Source organism: Terrapene carolina, unplaced genomic scaffold, assembly GCF_002925995.2.
Source record: "Terrapene carolina triunguis isolate 2854851 unplaced genomic scaffold, T_m_triunguis-2.0 Scaffold111, whole genome shotgun sequence".
NCBI classification, from domain to species: Eukaryota; Metazoa; Chordata; order Testudines; family Emydidae; genus Terrapene; species Terrapene triunguis.
Window position 1 is genome coordinate 11,226,806 of NW_020664462.1, and position 19,292 is coordinate 11,246,097.

The 19,292-nt window shown below is 40.4% G+C and overlaps 1 protein-coding gene across 1 annotated transcript in view; it reads left to right on the top strand.

The window, feature by feature from the left end:
• LOC112108022 (sodium channel protein type 5 subunit alpha) overlaps nucleotides 1–19,292 on the top strand; it is a 263,352-nt gene that overhangs the window by 135,376 nt on the left and 108,684 nt on the right. Inside the window, exon 16 of the mRNA XM_026652176.2 lies at nucleotides 8,173–8,664. Coding sequence (XP_026507961.1) covers nucleotides 8,173–8,664 — 492 coding nt within the window. The remainder of the gene's footprint in view (nucleotides 1–8,172; nucleotides 8,665–19,292) is intronic.

Genomic DNA, 19,292 nt, shown 5'->3' on the forward strand with positions numbered 1-19,292 from the left:
GGAGTCAGCAAAAGAAGTCTTCTCATTTTCCACATGTTGTTGCAGTATCGAGTTCTGTGCTGGGGCAGAAGTTCATTCTCTTGGAGATTACAGATAATTCAGCTGCAGTTGTGGGTAGTCTTGATAAATTGATGATGTCGAGTTGTTGTACACATCCATTTGGTGGGTCCTGGTACTATGGTTTCTCCTGGAGGTGATGTTCTGTGCTTTGTGGAGTTGTTGTGCTTGGTTCTACTTTTTGTTTTTGTATTGGATGGCTTTTGTCAGGGGTTGGTTTTTTTTATATAATTGTTTTGGGTTTCTTGCATGATAACTTTCAAGATCCCTGGGTCCTACACATGTCTATCATAGCATGTTGTGTACGTCATCCAAAACACTAAATGTCTCAATCACTACATGAATGAAACCAGACAATCACTATGCTCTTACAGAGGAAAATGATAGCAGACAAAAACACCATATCACTGTTGGACGAACACTTCACAAAACAATCATTCCATATGTGACCTCTCAGTCCTTGTCCTTAAAGGAAACCGGCACCACACTGTCAAAAGGAGAGCCTGGGAGCTTATATTCATAACTTTGCTAGCCACTAAAATCATGGTCTTAATAAAGACAATAGATTTATGGCTTATTACAACAACCTGTAACTCCCTACCTCCCCTTTTCTGTCCTATGACTGCAGAGGTGTTAACTGGCCACTTCACCTTGAAAGGTCTCTTACAATATAAGTTAACTAATTATGCTAAACAACCTCTTCCACCTTATATTTAACTGTGAAATACTGAGTACCTTTCCCATACCTGCAGAAGAGTTCTGTGTAGTTCCAAAACTTGTCACTTTCACCAACAGAAGCTGGTCCAATAAAAGACATTACATCACCTTGTCCCCCCATATATCTCTCATGCGTCATACAAGGATGTGGTGAAGGGTAATTAATGGGTCTGATTCATCACTGTGTTACTCCAACAAAGTTACACTTGTGTAAAATGGGAGAAATGGCAGTGGTGAATCAGGCCCGTTAATTACACTTCACTATCGTCCCATGTGACAAGGGAGAGAGAGATGGGGGCAATTCTACCTGCCAGTGAAACACAGACACGTCTGGGGGAGCACAGCTGTTTGTTTAACATCACTGATCTACCTTACACAACTTATTGAGGACAGGATATGCAGAAGAATGTTTCATCTGCTCAAAACTGCAGGGAAAATGTAATATAATTACTTGAGACTATAACAGGGTTCAAAAAAGAACTAGATAAGTTCATGGAGGATAAGTCCATCAATGGCTATTAGCCAGTATGGGCAGAAGCTGGGAATGGGCGACAGGGGATGGATCACTTGATGATTACCTGTTCTGTTCATTCCCTCTGGGGCACCTGGCGTTGACCATCGTCGGAAGACAGGATACTGGGCTAGATGGACCTTTGGTCTGACCCAGTATGGCCGTTCTTATGTTCTTATGAGATGCAACCTGCATCTCAGATATAGGATACAGGATAACACCCCAACCCAATCTTTAATGGACCAAGTGATCAGAATCTTAATTTTATCCTCATCCCAAAGACAGCATCTCCAGTAGTGCAATGTCCGCTGGCACCATTCTAGTTTATTGATTCAGAACTGATTTACAGGATAAAATTAAAATTCTTTCAACTTCATAGCTATCAAGATAGAAGAATTGGACCTTATTCTACTCTCTCTCCCTAGTGTAAACCATAGTAACTCTACTGAAATCATTGGAGTTACACCAGTTTTACATCAGCATATGAGACAGAAGCGGGCCCATTATATTTACCCAGTCTTTTCTCTGTGGCTAAAATATCATTTTTATTAGCATAACAAATTGCAGGCCAGATCCTCTATGGAGCTATTCTGATTTAGACTAGATGAAGTTCTAACTCACTGTTTTTAGTATATTTCAGTTTGTTAAAATTAACAAATCAATAGACAGGGACATTGTTTTACAAATGTAACAATGAGGAGTTGATGAGAGGAAGTTTCTACCGAATCATCAACATCAGTACCCAGGTGCCTTATGAATGACTCCCATCCAAGTGTCAACCCATTTTGTAATGTCAAGCACAGTCACCTACCGACATGGTGCACAGGCCAAGAAAACTATATCCAAATTGGCACTTATTTTCATTGCTACATTTTTAAATAATTGGTGAGAAACTGTAAACAAGGGCTCTTCCTTCTCCATCCTGTATTCTCATTCTGTTGGATTGTGCCGTGAGTCCATAATGCTGAATTTGTGATATCACGATCATTTCAACAGCAAGAGACTGAGATGTCACAAGCCTTGGATTATGACTTCGCTGCAGGATAAAGGAGAAACTGGGCTGGGAGAGAATAAGCCTCTTATCCAAGCACAAATAGCTGAAATAATAGAAAAAGGAATATAGAAAATAACTGTGCATGTAAATTGCTTTTTGCAGAAGTGCTCTCTCTTTGTAAATTTTGCCCCAGGGTGAAAATGTACAAAGGACTAGAAAATATACTTCCAATACAAGAAATAATCCTCCGCTGGCAGAGAAATGGACTAGATGACCTTTTATTATACGTTCCTGGCTCTAACTTAGAAAAGCCCCACTCGGAGTTGTTTGTTTGCAGCTTCTTAGATTTCACTATTGTAAAAAAATAATTATTTCATGGCATTTAGTTTTCTAAAAAATCATACAGATTTTAAAGCAGGAGATTGTAACTTTACAATCTGCCCTGAGTAAGGAGCAGCATGTAGCTACACTACACCAGGAGCAGACCAGACAACAAACTGTGACTAAAAGAGTCCCAATCCCTCTCCAGCTCCCTTTTTGATCTGAGAGCATTTTAGTCTGCTCGTGGAATGTTTTACTCCTCTGCACCTAACTGGCTACTCTAGCTAGCAGGTGGGTAGGAGGAGGGCGCCCTTCCTGCCCCCTTCCCACCCACAGAAGGGAATATCAAATGAGTAGACCTTGGTCTCCTGACCACAGCCAGAGTCACAATCTGAGTAGGCCAAGTATAGAGCCTTACTCCCAGTTACTCACCTGCAGTCGAGTAAAGGCTTTGATAATCTAACCCCACGTTTTTTCTTGTTTTGCAGGACAAAGTGATACAGGTAAAATAAAATTTAACGCACGCCAGACTTTTACCATACTCCTGCTAGAAAACCTGCTTACCTGTCTATCTGGAGATTCCTCTTGCATATGGTGGAATCCTCAGTGACCTCATAGCAGCTCTATACCTTTGCTTCTATCCCCCACCCCTTGCAGGAGATGTAATTGGGGTAAATGAGCAATCTGACTAGCTAGCTGCCAGAATGGTCCTATAGGTCTGTGAGCAACCAGGCATAAATTAGAGCTGCCTTTGCCCTGCTCTAACTTGTGTTCCCAGATTTGATTACCTTAAAAGTAGCTTATAGACACCTTTGGCACCATCCCCTGTGTCCTTTCCATGGTATGGTATTGCTACCCTTACTCCTGTGTTGCTGCTGGTGATGGCACTGCATTCAGAGCTGGGAACCCAGCCAGCAGCTGCCGCTTTCCGGCCACCCAGCTCTGAAGGCAGCGCAGAAGTAAGGCTGGCAATATAAAACAAAAACAACAACAACAAACCCCCCCCGCCCCGGTCCCTCTGAAAATTCACATTAATGATCTTAAATATGTATCCAAATAATTGCTACTAGCCCTCATATAGCGCTTTTCATCCTAGCTTGAGACACTGCAAAGGGAGTTCATTTTTAGAGCGTGGTGCCCAACACTTTCTGAAAATCAGGCCTCTCTGCACAATGTAGCATAAGGTGAAATGATGGGAATAGGTAAATATGGAGTACTTATAAAGCAGTTCACTCTATTTAAACACTGAACAATATACTTCTGAGGCAATCTCTTCATAAAAGAGAGGGAGAATGATATCTGAGGTTTATTTTTTGTGAAAAGCATGAACTGTAAATAGGTCTTTGTGCAAAATGTCAGCTGCATTGCGGAGAAGTAAATGATATTGACTTGATAACCCATGATAAATAATACTAAAAATGAGACCACTTTATGCAGCTGCAGGTGTGTTTGTGTACATTTATGCAGCTATGGAAAAGACCCAGAAAAGCAATAATGAATAGACTAACAGCAAACTGAGTTTATTTCAACTAATGACAGTAGTAGTCAATCAGTAATAAATCATGATCATCCGCAATTTGTCATGTTCCATGCCAAAAGGGAAGTTGATGTTGGACCTCATTCCTTACTGTGTTCCTTGTGTAGTCATTTACACATACAAAGTGGGTGTGAAGGGCTACTAAAATCAGAATGTTTTACACCAACTGTGCACAGGTGCAAGTGGCTGAAAAATGTATAAGACAGCAGGAAATCAAGCCTCCAAGATTTAAAAAGCAGTAACTTGAGGAAGATTGATATTGATTCCAGTTCATCCTTAGTATGCATCCAGCAGATCTTTGAGATTGTGCTGTTTAGAGATCCTCTTACCACAGTGATGGATAGCTCTGTCTTTAGCAACTGTGTCCTAGGACCTACATAATGACTCTCTTGGTAGCTTGCTCACCATTATATTTTCTGTTTCTATGTATATGTGTCCAGATCAATGTACAGCTGATATACAATACATCTAATTGCTTGGTTTTTAATTACCTGATAGGCTACATCTCTTTGAATACTTTCAACTGAGCACAAGAGACAGAGAACTCTACCATATTAAATGTTGAGTATGACAAAGGAGAACCACACAAACTCTTTGTCTTGCATTCTGAACTGAACATGAGTTTACAGAATCCAAAAGCTGACTAGCTACCAAACAATTAGCTTTAATTTCACTTTACTTTGTAGCTTGTTCACACATGTCTTTTAGGTTTCAAGAAAGATAAATATAATTCTTAATGGACATGGGGCATCTGCATTAATGCCAAATGCATTCACTATCATCATTGTGATTACAGTGGGTACTTTGTGAATTAATAATTACAGGACACTTCAGATAAAGTATTACCAGTGTAATTAAGGCCATGCTAGTTTGCAAAATTCCAGCCCGTACATTTTGAATAATTAAAAAGAGAAAGAGAAACTTCTAGCTATCTGAAAAGTTTTGTGGCAGGATGAATACATTTTTGTATTATTTAATGGATACTAATAAAAATCTCAATTAAAAGTTAATCGGAAAGGAGGAGCTGACTTGTTTTTTGTACAGACCTAAACTGTAGCAGTGTACAAGAATAAACTTCCTTCGCAAAAGTCCACTGCATTGGAAAAGGCATTGAAAACTGGCTATGCTGAAAACTCCATGTGAGTTCCAAGGCCCTAGCTGGGGCTGTCAACCCTCCAGGATTGTCCTGGAGTCTCCAGGAATTAAAGATTAATCTTTAATTAAAGATTATGTCATGTGATGAAATCTCCAGGAATTTGTCCAACCAAAGTTGGCAACCCTAACCCTAGCATATATTTCATTCATTGGTTGGTTGTTTAGGTAGCAATCAAGGGGATACCAGACTGTTTCTTAACATTTTATTTTGGATAAATGTCTTTTAACTTTAGATTTAGTCACAGCAACTGTCACAGTAGCAGAGCTAGCTGCATCTCTGCCTGTTTTCTGAGTGCATCAACTTTAGGTGTTCAGCCTCTAGTCCTTACCTGTCTGGGGTGGAATCATGTGATTCTTCCACTCTTAGGTTTTGTCTACACTACATCATTTACAGCGGTGCAGCTGCACCGATGCAATTTGCGCTGGTGAAGACGCTCTAAGCCAACTGGAAAGAGCTCTCCCGTTGGCTTAATAACGCCTGCCTCTGCAAGAGGCGGTAGCTATGTTGGTGAGAGAAGCTCTCCTGCCTGCATGGCATTGTCCACACCGGCACGTAGGTCTGTATAACTTACGTCGCTCAGGGGTGTGGATTATTCACACCCCTGAGCAACATAAGTTATACCGAAGTAATTTGTAATGTAGACATAGCCTTAGGCCAATGACCCAAGAACGCTGCCCCATCTTGAACCAGCCACTTATCACCCTGCAGGTACAACTGAGTTTTAGGCACCTACTTTTTTCCCCTTGAGGAACTTGCAACCAACAGCCTCTTTAAAATAAAATGGTTTTATTTAGTGGTTGGAACAAAGCATTAGAGAAAAAAGGAGTTTAAAATCAAAAACAACTGAGACACATTTAATCTAATCTTACGCTTCACTACAAACTAAATTAGATAGAGCTGAAGTTACAGGAACAGAATAGAACAAATTAATATTCTCCTAACCAGCCCAGATCTTCCTGTGTGTATGTGGGAGTTTCAGTCTGGCTCTCTCCCTGTTCAAATTGTTTTTCTCTGGTCAGCAGGAGCATCCGTTAGGGCCTATCCAGGAGGATGTCCCATGACAGCTGCTCCACTGTTTGGCCAATTATACCCATTCAGTCTCAATGGGTTTAAATCATGGGCCTAATGGCTGTATCTCTCCTGTGGCTGAGCGTGTTGGAACTGTCTGATCCCCTTTATTAGTCTAACACGCCATCTTAGAAGTCAATTGCATTTTGGTTACAGACCAAAATAGGCATTTAATGCAGCCACTTATGGCCCTATATTGTCACAGTTACGTACCTAGCATCAGAAGAAAGGACTTGTAAGTAATAGAAATTCAGATTCTCTGACTAGCTGTTTTGAAGGTGACTCAAACTTTGAAAAGTTGCCCAACCTTTAGGCATCTTGGGCCTGATTTTCAGAGGTGCTGAGCAGGGCAGCTCCCAGTAATGGCAGCTGAATTGTGAATGCTCAGCACCTCTGAGATTCAGGCCTAAGGTGTTTCAGTCAGACACCCAAAACCACAAGCAGCCCAAATCAGAGGCCACTTTAGAAAGTGTTGAACTTGGTATCTTCTGATGTTATGGATCTGTAGGGTTGTTAGTTTGGTGCTTAGCCTGTGTCGATTGCATATCAAATGTTTCTCAAATGTTAAAGTTTTTATCACCATCTAATTTGCACTATATTCTATATTTTAAATGTAGAGCTATAGCACATGATGAATGAACTTTAGATTTGGCCTTTTCCACCCTTAAAGTCCTAAGTGAAGAGAGAGCATCCCAAATGCATGACCAGTGTATATTTGCTTCTGCTACATGGCATCAGAAATCCTTAAAAGTAAAGGAAAGTGTATTTATTTCAGTCTAAAACCGTTAAAACCAATGCAGAGACTTGAAAGTGTTTCCAAATTTATTGCCATCACTAAGTGCCATGAACATTTATGTCACTCAAGTATCAGAGGGGTAGCCGTGTTAGTCTGGATCTGTAAAAGCAGCAAAGAGTCCTGTGGCACCTTATAGACTAACAGACGTATTGGAGCATGAGCTTTCGTGGGTGAATACCCACTTCGTCGGATGCATGTCATGCTTGACAACATGACTAGTATTCCAGCTTTAAGAAGGAGACTAAGTGTATGGCTAAATGGTTTCTGGTAAGAAGCTACTTAGCTATAATAGAATACTGTAAGAAAAATGCTTCCAGGGCTTCCTTGATTTCTATTCAGCTTTACATTGTTTTTTATATTTATATGGGTGAATACCCACTTCGTCGGATGCATGTCATGCATCCGACGAAGTGAGTATTCACCCATGAAAGCTCATGCTCCAATACGTCTGTTAGTCTATAAGGTGCCACAGGACTCTTTGCTGCATTTATGTCACTGTATACTATGAAATATAAATAAGAATGTAAAGCTGAATAGAAATCAAGGAAGCCCTGGAAGCATTTTTCTTACAGTATTCTATTACAGCTAAGTAGCTTCTTACCAGAAACCATTTAGCCGTACATTTAGTCTCCTTCTTAAAGCTGGAATACTAGTCATGTTGTCAAGCATATTTTATAGTAATACTTGAGGATATTTTCAACTATGTCTCTTTATGAAAATTATCCCTCTCTTCTGTTTTTGAGTTTTGTTTTCTGCTTTTAAACTTTTTGGAGGATCAGGACATGTTACTGTCTATGCTGAACTTTTGTTCCTGAAAAATATTTTTTTTGAAAAGTCTATGGGCTTCTGATTCTCTTCTTACATAGCATTGTAAATCAGGAGGAACTCCATGGATGTGAATGGAGTTTCATTGCTGTAAGTGAGATCCGAATGAAACCCTATAGTTTCCAAGCCTAGGTGTTAAGTTTCAAAATGATAGTACCATTGATTTTCTTTTGACTCTAATTAATTTCAGGTGCTCAACCTGTTCCTTGCCTTGCTACTGAGTTCTTTTTGTGCTGACAACCTTTCAGCACCGGATGAAGATGGAGAGATGAACAATCTACAGCTCGCTTTTGCTCGGATCAACAGGGGGCTTCAGTATGTGAAAAACACAACATGGGATTTCTGTTGTAATTTACTTAGGCATCCGAAGACGACAGCTGAAAAGAAGGCAATGATTAAACTTGCTGCCCAGAACACAGGTGTCCTTCACAACTATGTGAATAGCCATACCACTGCAGAGATTGGTAAAGATGTGGAGAACCACAAAGAGAACCATGTTGATGATGGGACTGACAAAAATGGGCAGAAACTCCCAGTGATTAGTGACAATGATGATTTTCTGACCAACCCTGACCTGTCCATCTGTGTTCCCATTGCTGTGGGGGAGTCTGATATTGAAGATCAAGAAGATGATGAGGAGCAGAGCACATTCACAGAAATGGAACAGGTAGGGAGCCAAAATGTTTGTTTGATAGCAGTAATTTATTGAGAGGACATCCATTTCCACGTCCAACTCTACATCCATGGCTCATAATGCAAACATTTAAGACCAAATCCTGCTTTGGATATGTACTTGCCACTCTCATTAACTTCAGTAGAAGTTACATGTGCATATCCAAGGGCAAAATTCAGCCTTTAACAAAGGGACGTCTCCTATCATTGTATGCTTTCGCTATGTCTAAATGAATTATATTAACAAGAGTAACTAAATTCCCTCCCACATCCAGCCCCAGTTCTCCTTTAGTTCAAATCACAAGAGAGGGCCCTTAGGTTCTCTGACAATTTAAAATGAAAGGTTCCATACATCAGGAGGGGAAAGTGGCTTGATTTGGTTTATGTAGCAGAACTTCAGCCCCAAGTAGTTCTGTTTAAAGGGTCTGAACCATGCAAATGCTAATGTGACCATATGTAGGAGCACGTAGTGGCTGATTTAGGAAGCATGTTTTCGAGAAAGGCAAAAAAACAAGTTAGTAACATGCCTTAGTTTGACACTGTAAACGTACTTATTCTACAGAGCTCTCAATAGAGCTGGTTGGAAAATTCTGAATGTTTTGAAATTTTGATGAAAAACAGAGAAAAATAATTCACAACAAATCTTCTTCCCCCCCTTTTTGAACCGCTCTACCTCTCCATTTCATGGCTCAGAGTTAATCAGAGTGCAACCAAAGCCATTAGTTCTGATCCAGCACCCATTGAGGTCAATGGAAACCCATGGACTTCAGTGGTCTCTTTGCATCAAGATGAAGTTCTTTTGGGTCTCAGAGATGTAAGGAAGAATGTTCAAATACTAGCACTATTCTTAGGGATGTGTTATGTGAAGAAAATATAACCAAATAACCATGTAGAGAGTCACAAATAGATAAATGTTAACCTCTAATGCTTCACTATGGGAAAGCTTATTACACGCTGTCACCAGCCAGTATTGCCATATTGATTGATGAACTGATAAAAGAGAAGATGGAGAACTAGAACTCTAAATGTTATCAAGCCATGTCATCCAAATAGACACCAGGATAATGAAATATGCAGTCAGAAAATATTTGGAAATATCTTTAAAGGGTTGTTTTTCTTTTACTTTATTTAAGGGACGTGTATTAAAATCTTCAGTTTCAGTGAAGGTGGCATGGAAAGTAAAGTAAATTAAATCTAAACCTGAGTGTGACTATTTGTTGTTTTGGCTTTGTGCATTTTGGCTGTATTCTTAATAGTAGGTGCGTTGTTTAAGCTCTAATAGGTCCTGTCAGTTGCTCCCTAGTTGTAGCTAAAAGAAGGCAAGTAAGCATACATAAAACAAATGTGTGATAGTTGCTAAATAGAATGATTGCTACTGACAATGTTTGTGTTCTCTTTGAAATCTCTTCCCCCTCCCCCATAATAGTTGAATACGGGCAGAGTACCTTGTAAGGTAAACCCTAAATACAGTGGCTTAGAGTATGGTGGCTTTGTTATTATTGTTTAATCTGACATTACTGATTGGCTAAAATTCATATTATTTTTCTGGAGATAGAATCTATTTCTAGCTGAGATTTGGAAAAAAAGTTTCTTGTCTTTGTACATCAGTTCAAGACGGGGGTTTGTAGTACATCGTTAAATACTCTTGTTTGCTCATCAGATGAACAAAAAAGCATATGTTCATTGACCCTTCACCTAGAAATATATCTAGTACTATATGCCATGCTTTTCAAGCTAATAAATAATAGTGGGTATAGTCACAACTTAAAATATAGTCTCTTCTCATTGGAGCTTGCTGAAGTTTCACAACAGGATCTGAGGAAAAAGTACAAAAACATTAATTTCCAGTATAGTAAGACTACTGCACTGCATTTTTACACATTCATGTAATTATTGACCTGTCTCGTATAGGTAGGTACTAGTTCATTTCATGTTATTGTAGCAAGAAAATGTAGAATCAGAATTTTACTGATTCGTATTAGAGCTGGTTGGAAAATGGAATTTCCATCCTGCAGGAAATTTTACTACATGCCCAAAAGCCAGAATACCACAATCGAGGAAGAAGGCCATTTTGGTTAAAAAAAAAAAGTGACTTGCTTTAGAGGGGACCGTACAGCAGCTATAATAAATATATATATAATAAAAAAGAAAGGAGAAGTTGATAGTAATGAATATAAATCAGAAGTTAGGAATTGCAGAAAATTGATAAGGGAACCCAAGGGACGCAAGTAGAAATCTATGCCTAGTTGAGTTAAGGACAATAAAAAGGAGTTTTTTAAATATATTGGGAACAAAAAGTATCCTGACAATGGTATTGGTCCATTACTAGATAGAAATGGTAGAATTATCAGTAATAATGCAGAAAAGGCAGAAATGTTCAATAAATATTTCTGTTATGTATTTGGGGAAAAATAGATGATATAGTCTCGTCAAATGGCAATGATAACATTCTTTGCATTCCACTAGTATCTCTAGAGAACATTAAACAGAAACTACTACTGTTAGACATTTTTAAATCAGTAGGTCCCAATAACTTGCATCCAAGAATTTTAAAAGAGCTGGCTGAGGAGCTCACTGGACCATTAATGTTAATTTTCAGTTAGTTTTGGAGCAATGAGGAAGTTCCAGAAGACTGGAAGAAAGCCAATGTACTGATTTTTTTAAAGGGTAACTGAAATGACCTTGGTAACTATAGGCCTGTCAGCCTGACATTGATCCTGGGAAAGATAATGAAGCAGCTGATATGGGACCCAATTAATAAAGAATTAAAGGGGGGTAATGTAATTAATGCTAATCAACATGGGTTTATGGAAAATAGATCCTGTCAAACTAACTTGATATCTTTTTTTTTTATGAGATTACAAGTTTGGTTGATAAAGATAAAAGTATTGCCATGATATACTTAGACTTCTGTAAACTAGTACAATATAAATTTAACATGGCACACGTTAAATGGGTAAAAACTGGCTAACCGATAGGTTTCAATAGAATTGAAAAGGCGGAATTGTTATTAAGCAGGTGTGTTTCTAGTGGGGTCCCTCAAGAATTGGTTCCTGGCCCTATGCTATTTAATATTTTTATCAGTGTGCTTGAAGATAACTTAAATAATTACTGATAAAGTTTACAGATGACACACAAATTGGTGGAGTGGTAAATAAGGAAGAGGACAGGTCATTGATACAGAGCAGAGATTCAGCATAACTCATTGCTTCATACGCTGGGTGCAAGCAAACTATGAGTTCTAATATGGCTAAATGTAAATGTATACATGTGGGAACAAAGAATATAGGCCATACTTACACAGTGGGGGACTTTATCTTAGGAAGTAATGACTCTGAAAAAGATTTGAGGGTTGTGGTGGATAATCTGCTGAACGTGAGCTCCCAGTGTGATACTGTGGCCAAAAGAAGTAATGTGATTAAATAAACAGGAGAATCTCGAATAGGAGTAGAGAGGTTATACAGGAGTGATAGACTCAAGGAGTTCAGTCTATTTAGCTTAACAAAGATAAGGTTAAAGGGTGACTTTGTTAGACTACAAGTATCTACCCAGGGAACAAATATATAATAATGGGCTTTTCAATCTAGCAGAGAAAGGTATAACACAATCCAATGGCTGGAAGTTGAAGCTAAACAAATTCAGATTGGGGGGAAAAACCACAATTTTTTAACAGTAAGGGTAATTAACCATTGGAACAATTTATCAAGACGTGTGGTGGATTCTGTATCACTGACCATTTTTAAATCAAGACTGGATGTTTTTCTAAAAGATCTGCTCTAGGAATAGAGGGAAGGTCTCTGGCCTGTGTTATACAGGAGGTCAGACTAGATGATTACAATGGATCCTTCTGGCCTTAGAATCTATTAATCCATGACACATTTTGTTTTGATAATGTTAAAATGTTTCATGTCAAAGCATTATAATATTATATATGATATATTATATTAAATATGTACATAACAACAATAATATAATATAAAAGTCTAAGCAAAACAAGAAAGTCAAAATACTCTATTTTGAAATATTCTATTTTGATTTCAAACTGTTTCAGATTTTTTCAGATAAAAATTTCAATGAAATTGGCACATTGCTGGAAAACATTTTGATTTTGACAAAATGACCTTTTCCAATGGAAAACTGTTCCTTCTATATTTTGTTGACCACTCCAATACTTATATTCTGTAATGGTATACCAAGTGTTTGTATAATTCCTCAATGATCTGATGTTGTTCAGAGGTTTGCATAGATTCATAGTATACAGATAGGTTGACAGTTTTGCAACCTGAAATGTAATTCAAATTATTTTTCAAGACTAGTGTCCACATTACAATAAATGGGATTGGAAGAAGTCAGGAAAGAAATTAGTTAACTTTCTCTACAATAGATACACTGCTTTGAGTCATGATAGACTAGGTAACTACTCTTCTCCTTTGTAAAGTCTAGTAACATAAAAGAAAAGAGTTCAACAGTAGAACTGTAGATAACTATCTGTGTTTATTTGGTAATCTTTCCATTTGATTTTGCTAATTTGGGGCACAATTCTCGTGAGTCCAGAGAGCCACCATGAAGCCTAGGCACTGCGTAAGCCCTAAATTTCACTATTGGTCAAGGATAAAATTCTGGCATTTCCTGCTAGGGTGACCAGCTGTCCCGATTTTATAGGGACAGTCCTGATTTTGGGGTCCTTTTCTTATATAGGCTCCTGTTACCCCCCACCTTCTGTTCCGATTTTTCACATTTGCTGTCTGGTCACCCTATTTCCTGCCTGTGGACATAATTTTTTTATTGGAAAAAATCAAACTCTACCTTAGGACAATATGCAAAAATATTCACATATTTCCTGTTATCCCAATTTTTTTTAAGTTTTACAGAAAAATTGTGCAAGTTTGTGGAGAAATGAGCTTTTGATGATGATTTGGCAGGTTTTTGGGATGTCATAGAATCATAGACGATTAGGGTTGGAAGAGCCCTCAGGAGGTCATCTAGTCCAACCCCCTGCTCAAATCAGGACCAACACCAACTAAATCATCCCAGCCAGGGCTTTGTCAAGCCAGGCCTTAAAAACCTCTAAGGATGGCGATTCTACGACCTCCCTAGTCACCCATTCCAGTACTTCACCACCCTCCTAGTGAAATAGCTTTTCCTAATATCCAACCTAGACCACCTCCACTGCAACTTGAGACCATTGCTCCTTGTTCTCTCATCTGCCACCACTGAGAACAACCTAGCTCCATCTTTTTTGGAACCACTCTTCAAGTAGTTGAAGACTGCTATCAAATCTCCCCTCACTCTTCTCTTCTGCAGACTAAATAAGCCCAGTTCCCTCAGCCTCTCCTCATAAGGCATGTGCCCCAACCCCCTAATCATTTTCATTGCCCTCTGCTGCACTCTCTCCAATTTATCCACATCCTTTCTGTAGTGGGGGGCCCAAAACTGGACGCAGTACTCCAGGTGTGACCTCACCATTGTCGAATAGAGGAGAATAATCACTTCCCTCGATCTGCGGGCAACGTTCCTACTAATGCAGCCCAATATGCCATTAGCCTTCTTGGCAACAAGGGCACACTGTTGACTCATATCCAGCTTCTCGTCCACTGTAATCCCCAGGTCCTTTTCTGCAGAACTGCCGCTTAGCTAGTCAGTCCCCAGCCTGTAGCAGTGCATGGCATTCTTCTGTCCTAAGTGCAGGACTCTTCACTTGTCCTTGTTAAACCTCATCAGATTTCTTTTGGCCCAATCTTCCAATTTGTCTAGGTCACTCTGGACCCTATCCCTACCCTTCAGCATATCTACCTCTCACCCCAGCTTGGTCTCATCTGCAAACTTGCTGAAGGTGCAATCCATCCCATCATCCAGATCATTAATGAAGATGTTGAATAAAACCGGCCCCAGGACCGACCCCTGGGACACCCCACTTGATACTGGCAGCCAACTAGATATCGAGCCGTTGATCACTACCCGTTGAGCCCCACAATCTAGCCAGCTTTCTATCCCCCCTATAGTCCATTCATCCAATCCATACTTCTTTAAGTTGCTGGCAAGAATACTGCGAGAGACTATATCAAAAGCTTTGCAAATGCAAGGTGTATCATGTCCACTGCTTTCCCCATATCCACAGAGCCAGTTATCTCATCATAGAAGGCAATCAGATTGGTCAGGCATGATTTACCCTTGGTGAATCCATGTTGAGTGTTCCTGATCACCTTCCTCTCCTCCAAGTGCTTCAAAATGGATTCCTTGAGGACCTGCTCCATGATTTTTCCAGGGACTGAGGTGAGGCTGACTGGTCTGTAGTTCCCCGGATTCTCCTTCTTTCCTTTTTTAGAGATGGGCACTGTATTTGCCTTTTTTCAATCATCCGGGACCTCCCCCGATCACCACAAGTTTTCAGAGATAATGGCCAATGGCTCTGCAATCACATCCGCCAACTCCCTCAGCACCTTTGGATGCATTGCATCCGGCCCCATGGAGTTGTGTATGTCCAGCTTTTCTAAATAGTCCTTAACCTGTTCTTTCACCACTGAGGGCTGCTCACCTCCTCCCCATACTGTGCTGCCCAGTGCAATAGTCTGGGAGCTGACCTTGTCTGTGAAGACGGAGGCAAAAAAAGCATTGAGTACTTCAGATTTTTCCACATCCTCTGTCACTAAGTTGCCTCCCCCATTCAGTAAGGGTCCCATACATTCCCTGACCTTCTTCTTGTTGCTAGCATACATGTAGAAACCCTTCTTGTTACCCTTCACATCCCTTGCTAGCTGCAACTCCAGTTGTGCTTTGGCCTTCCTGATTATACCCCTCCATGCTTGAGCAATATTTTTATACTCCTCCCTAGTCTTCTGTCCAAGTTTCCACTTCTTGTAAGCTTCCTTTTTGTGTTTAAGCTCACCAAAAATGTCTTGGTTAATCCAAGCTGGTCGCCTGCCATATTTGCTATTCTTTCTGCACATCGGGATGGTTTGTTCCTGTGCCCTCAATAAGGCTTCTTTAAAATACAGCCAGCAATCCTGGACTCCTTTCCCCCTCATATTAGCCTCCCAGGGGATCCTGCCCATCATTTCCCCGTGGAAGTTAAAGTCTGCATTTCTGAAGTCCAGGGTCCGTATTCTCCTGCTCTCCTTTTTTCCTTTTGTCAGAATCTTGAACTCGACCATCTCATGGTCACTGCTGCCCAGGTTGCCACACACTTCTACTTCCCCTACCAATTCTTCCCTGTTTGTGAGCAGCAGGTCAAGAGGAGCACGGCCCCTAGTTGGTTCCTAGGGTTGAGTGTCTTTGGGTTAAGTTTAGAGGTGAGAGCAACAAGGATGATGGCGTGGTGGGCTACTTCCTCTAGCACTTGCACCAGGAAGTTGTCCCCAACACTCTCCAAAAACTTCCTGGATTGTCTGTGCTTCGCTGTTTTGCTCTCCCAGCAGATGTCAGGGTGATTGAAGTCCCCCATGAGAACCAGGGCCTGTGATTTGGAAACTTCTGTTAATTGTCCGAAGAAAGCCTCATCCTCCTGGTCTGTTGGTCTATAGCGGACGCCCACCACGACATCACCCTTGTTGCTCTCGCCTCTAAACCTAACCCAAAGATACTCAGCAGGCTTTTCTCCAGTTCCATACTGGAGCTCTGAGCAATCATACTGGTCTCTTACATACAGTGCAACTCCTCCACCTTTTCTCCCCCACCTGCCCTTCCTGAACAGTTTATACCCATCCATGACAGTGCTCCAGTCATGTGAGTTACCCCCCCAAGTGTAAATTACCATTTACTTTTATGCAAATAGTGAACAATTGGCGCTAAAACCATTTCATTTTACACTGACCTAAGTTATGTAGATATAGAACAGATGTATTGACTAGTTTAGATTGGTCTCTGTGGGACAGTTCCTCATCTGGTGTAATTCAGCATAACTCAATTTACCCCAGCTGTGGGTCTGGCTCTGCAGCTGTAGGAAACACTCACTTCCAAGTTAGAGGCATTCTGTGACTATTTCCTCAAAACACTAATAAATCACCTTTGCACAGGTGTAACTAATGAAATATGGCGCAAGACAGTGGAGAAGCAGGCGCCTTTCTGGTTTTGACAGTGCCTGTTCCAGTCCCGTATGCTGTGTTAACCCACAAAAAATATCTTGTTCACAACACAGGTTACTGAAGAGGAAATGGTATGACTTGGAGTTTAGTATTCAAGCCTCATTCACTGGATTGAGAGTACCAGGCATTATAACTGTGATAACTTCATTTTTCTGACAAACCTATCAGAAGCTGGGAAATAAGCTTCCCCATTCAGGTTGCACTTTTAAAGCTTTGATCATGTTACACTCCCAGATTCTGCACTACTCCTTATCCCAACAAATGTCGGTGTTGCCATGATAACGACAGTACATCGTGCAAAGGGAAACCAAGAGAAATGCAAATGCAATTTACGTGAGTGCATTGAAAGTCCCACAGTTATGGCCAGGGCCGCTGAGAGTGGGTTTGGGCCCCGGTGAAAAAAATTTTTCGGGCCCCCCAGCAAGGGCAGACCGGCTAAACAGGGCCGACGAGGGGGGGGGAAGCCGGACGCTGGGCCCCCTTCTGAACCGCCGGGCCCCGGTAATTTGTACCGGCTTCCCCCCTCTCGTCGGCCCTGGTTATGGCTAAATATCTCTTTGTGTTGAGGGCATTATATACAAACAAAACAAGAGCTCCTTGGGGGAGATTGTTATGCATTCAAATCTATTCTGACTTTTCCCTAACTGTAATCCATTTTTTTATATATTTAAGAATTTTAGAACAGGTGGGGAGAAAGATTGTGTGCTTGTGTGTCTGAAGAAGGATGCTTAGAGGAGAAAATGTCTCCCAATTCACTTGAAAGATGCTGGTTGAAGAGGGATTTAGTGGTCACAGTTTGGCAGAGTTGCTAGAACCTTGCTTTATTTTCTCCTGTTAGTAGAATTTATTGTTGTTGCCTGGGAGAGGAGGTAAAGGAAGTGTCTATATCAGTATTAGTGAATATTCCTGTCTGACATCCATGACAAGGAAGCCCACGGTTCTGCCCACTCATTGCGTCCCGTGGGGCTTCCAACAGTGAAGTAGAGTGTCTGCAGCAGTGTCACTGGAGATGTGCATTAGAGGGGAAAAAAGCAATTTTAATGCATCTCATAAAATGTTGAGTGCAAGAAGAGATTTTTCTCTACGTACAGGAGACATTTAAAATTTCCTCTCTGTGAAGCCAATTGCTACTGTGAATAACCTATTATAGTGTGGAGTGTTTCGAATTTTGACATACTTGTCTTAGAAGTAAACACCTCATTTACTTCTGTGCTTCCCAAGTGCATTGTTAAAAGTATTAACACAGTGGGACAAATCTTGTAGTCCTTTTTCAGGCAAAGTGCCTGTTGAAGACATTGGACCATACTCTGCTCAATGTACGTTGGTGAAAATCCAGAGTCAGCTGGCATAATTGAGAGGCTAATGACAGTTTGCCTAAATCAGAACTGCAAGATTGGATGCAACATTGCTAGAGAGTAGGTATTTTTTGGTGCAATCCAATCCTTCTGTCTTCCAGAGCCTTCACATCAAGGGTGAGTATCAGAATACTCCGCTGGAAAGGACAAAAAGCCACTTTCAAGAAAGCCTTCGTAGTTAAGTAAAACTGCACCCATGTGTTAAGTGTAGCAGCATGAAAGTTCAAATATTACGAAACCCTTCTACAACTGTATTTTCTATTCAATGTATTAGGAAAAGTTTTAATTTCAATTGGCATTTCTATTATCTCAGCCAATGCTGGCAGCAGGCATCTTGCTGAAAGGTACCAATTTGTGACACTCTCAGTATGAGAACCTGTAATAACCTAGTACACCTGCGACACCTTAATCTCCCTTTTGTAACTGAGATGCACTGACAGTAAAGAAATATGGAAGAGACATGCTTGCAGCCTACGCATATGGCAGAGAAAGAAAACAAAAATCTGCACAGATTCTATAATGGAACAGAAAATGATAGGTAGGACTTAGGTCCAGAAAATTTGGTTGTGTAGGAGATGCCCCCTCCCCAGCCAAACTTAATGGAGCTGTCTTTCTGTCATGTATTTTTAGGTGCCAGTCATTGTAGCATTCCCACTCAGTGCTTTAAGAGACAGAGACAAAAACCCCCACTCCTCATTAGTCTAACCCAGGGGTAGGCAACCTATGGCATGCGTGCCGAAGGCGGCACACAAGCTGATTTTCAATGGCACTCACACTGCCCGGGTCCTGGCCACTGGTCCGGGGGGCTCTGCATTTTAATTTAATTTTAAATGAAGCTTCTTAAACATTTTAAAAACCTTATTTACTTTACATACAACAATAGTTTAGTTATATATTATAGACTTAGAGAAAGAGACCTAAAAACATTAAAATGTATTACTGGCACGCAAAACCTTAAATTAGAGTGAATAGATGAAGACTCCGCACATCACTTCTGAAAGGTTGCCAAACCCTGGTTTAACCCTATGATGGGAGCCAGAATCACCATAGTAAGTCATCTGTTTATTCTCCCAGATACACTTGGTGTCCGATTGTCCATTGTATGAAAACAAACTAATAATAAAGATTATTCCAGTACCTTTGAGACAGAGAAGTCCAAATACTGATTGTCCTCTGAGGAATAAAAAAGCCTCTCCATATAG